The 3,144-nt window shown below is 44.6% G+C and overlaps 1 protein-coding gene across 1 annotated transcript; it reads right to left on the bottom strand.

Annotated features, from left to right (window-relative positions):
• Window positions 1-289: 289 nt before the first annotated feature.
• LOC131613487 (uncharacterized) lies at window positions 290-2,191 on the bottom strand. Its single transcript, XM_058885153.1, has one exon. It carries the CDS (start codon window positions 2,189-2,191, stop codon window positions 290-292), a length of 1,902 nt encoding a protein of 633 aa, XP_058741136.1.
• Between the last annotated feature and the right edge of the window lie 953 nt (window positions 2,192-3,144).

The raw sequence follows: 3,144 nt of genomic DNA, 5'->3' as shown, positions 1-3,144 counted from the left end.
GATTCACTGAGATTTCCGGAGGAACAAAGGCAGCACTTAAAAATCTCAACAAAGCATTTCGATGTGTCTCCGAACACAAGAGCAACTGCAAAATCGAAATCTTTGATTGAGTTTGACTTAGTTGGTCAACCACTTTATATTCACTCTTCTTGATGATCTTTAGGAACTCTTCCATCTCTTTGGCCACAATGTCTTCAGAGTTAGAGCTTTGCCCCTGATCCACTGTATCTTCTACCAGTCTTTTCCCTTTTGCTTGAGCTAAAGCTTCTGCATTGTCATCGCGAGTATTCTAGGGAGGATTGAAAATACGGCCACTTCTCGTCATTCTTCCAATGCCCACAACATTGTCAACATCTTCTTTCTCAACCGGAGCTTTAACCTCATACTTGGCCCCTTGGTAAAAAACTTCTCCTCCATAATTCCATGGGATTGCTTTTTCACTGTTATATGGGACGGGACCAGGAAGTGTAATAACCAAAGGAGGTGCTCTGGCAGGAATTGGAATCTTAGCAGGAGTATACGGGATGGATGCCACATTAACTGCGTTTTCAACCATTTCAAGACGTCGCACATGCTCAAACTGTAGATACCAACTATCTATCAACTGTTGAATACCACTTTTCACCTTATCACAAACTGAGGAAGCGGCCATGCAATTAGTACAAAATTCTTCACAACCAGCGTATAGACTCATCCTTAACAATTCCTTCTTCAATGATGGCAACAGTGAATCTAATTCGATCACATCCTTAACCAGGCGAACGTCTTCAATAACCTCGATGGCATTTGCAGCATGAGTTCCATGAGGAGGCATAGGATTCTGAACAACATTAGGTCCTTGAGTAGGAGTAAACTCGATGGCCTTAGAGTCGAGAAGATTTTGAACCTGATGTTTCAACGCCTTACAGTTTTCAATGCTATGTCCAGGTGCCCCAGAGTGGAATTCACATCTCGCATTGGCATCCCAATCAGCAGGCAACTTAGCAGGAGTGGCTAGAGTCCTCAATTGTACTAACTTCAGGTCGAGGAGATATGGCAATACTTGTGCATATGTCATCGGGATCGGATCAAAGGTCCTTTCAGGTGCTTTCGGTTGATATTGACGTGGGGCATACCCTCGTTGCCGATGTCGCTGAAAAGGAGCATTTGGTATGGTTACAGCAGCTACTTGTTGATAAGCGTGGCCCTTTCCTTGACCATAGTAAGCGGCACTGGTCTCGCCTTCTCTTTTCTTGGCAAACCCATTATATGGCTTCTTTCCACCAGCCCCAGAGGAGGAACTAGCAGCACTTGGATTCTGTATTCTACCAGCCTTAATCCCGCTTTCAATTCGTTCACCAATCATGACCAACTCGGCGAAACTCGAGGATGCAGAGCAAGCGGAGTAGTATTGGCCCTCCAGAGTGTTGGTGAACATGTCCATCATCTCTCTTTCCAGCATAGGTGGTTGGACTCTAACCGCCAACTCGCGCCATTTCTGCGCATATTCTTTGAAGGACTCATTAACTTTCTGGGCAAGATTCTGTAACTGAGTGCGATTCGGTGCCATGTCAACATTATACTGATACTGCTTTATGAAAGCATCAACTAGGTCCCTCCAACTTCGGATATTAGCTCTCTCCAACCTCATATACCATTCCAAGGATGCCCCAGTCAGGCTATCTTGGAAGAAGTGCATCAACAATCCTTCATCCTCAGAGTACACATGCATTTTGCGATAGTAAGCTCGGACATGTGTCTCAGGACAAGTATTCCCCTTGTCTTTCTCGAAGTCGGGTACCTTGAATTTCGGTGGCACACGGACGCCAGGAACTAAACCCAAGTCATTGATATCCATACCCAACCCTTGGCCTTCCATTGCCCTCATCCTTTCCTCCAGACCTCTAAACATCCTTCCAGCATCATGTGGAAATCCCCATTCACTTTCGGGAAACAAATCCTCGTGTCGGTCCTCTTCCAACACGGGGATAGCAGCAGCCCTTTTGATCTGTTGTGTAGTTTGTCCTTCAGGAGTAGGCTGGGGAGGCGCACGAGGATTACCTTGATTGGCAGCAGGAGGAATTACACCCGGTCCTCCGTTCACAGGTTCACCATTGACACGGATATCAGCAGGATTTCTTTGCGGGGGATCCGCAACAACCTGAGCAACTGTGTCCATCCTGATTCTGAGCTCTTCTTGGCGATCAGCCATGCTTTGCATGACTTCCATGAACTGAGCCATCTAAGCAGTAACCTGAGTTCTCATCTGGATAAGATCATCCCTTAACTGATCCATTTGCAGTGAGTGATTAGCCCTTGTGTAGTAGCGATGTGTAGGCGGAGGTGCAATTGCTGAAAGAGAAAACCTGATCAGTCAAATAAGAACACCATCTGATGTACCTGTTTGTGCATGATGTGTATGAGGTGCATGTGTGCATATGATGTGAGGTGCCATTTTCAGAGTATCCAAAATATTTAATATTAATCAAGAATGTTTAACAATGTGACAAAAGATAAGCATCAAGAGGAAACAAAAGACTCAAATTTCATTAATAATCTCCTTTTGAGTTTGGGCATACCCATACATTGACAAGATAGTTCAAACAACAGAAAAGAAAAAGGACCCCATCCAACAAGCCTGGTGGTGGTCATGAAATACAAGCTCAAACACTAATCCATCTTGGTGTAAAACAAAGGTCCTCCTTGTTTAAAGTGCTCGTCGCTCCACTTCTTAGTTTCATCAAACATTTTCTTGGTCACTTCTCGATCTCTTCCTTTGACAAAACTTTGAATCACCACATCTTTGCGAAACAACTGCCCATCTAACATATCACAGTGGGCCACCAGGCTTTCACATCCTTTGCAATCAGGGAGGGCATCCTTTTCAGATGTACTTTCTATTTCTGCGATCTGGTTTCTGAGCTTTGCATTCTCTTCTGTTAGTCGAGCGGAACAGAGATGACTACCTTTAAGTTGCGTCTCCACGGCTATCCTTTGAGTAATTTCCTCTTCAAGCTTCTTCTCGATTGCTACCCTCTGAGTGGTTTCCTCTTCAAGCTTCTTTTTCAAACTCTTTACTTCGGCCCTAGCCTCCTTCTCTACTCTGAGCTTGTGAGCCCTTAAATCTTCTCTGTATTCTCGCTTGAGCTTTTCTTCTGCTTTCTT

Source organism: Vicia villosa, linkage group LG6, assembly GCF_029867415.1.
Source record: "Vicia villosa cultivar HV-30 ecotype Madison, WI linkage group LG6, Vvil1.0, whole genome shotgun sequence".
Taxonomy (NCBI): Eukaryota; Viridiplantae; Streptophyta; class Magnoliopsida; order Fabales; family Fabaceae; genus Vicia; species Vicia villosa.
The sequence above is the reverse complement of the archived record's forward strand: the minus strand, read 5'-3'. Positions and strand labels throughout refer to the sequence as shown.

Excerpts from the sequence above, each read along its gene's own strand:
- LOC131613487 (XM_058885153.1), bottom strand. The coding sequence starts at position 2,191 with ATGGCTGATCGCCAAGAAGAGCTCAGAATCAGGATGGACACAGTTGCT.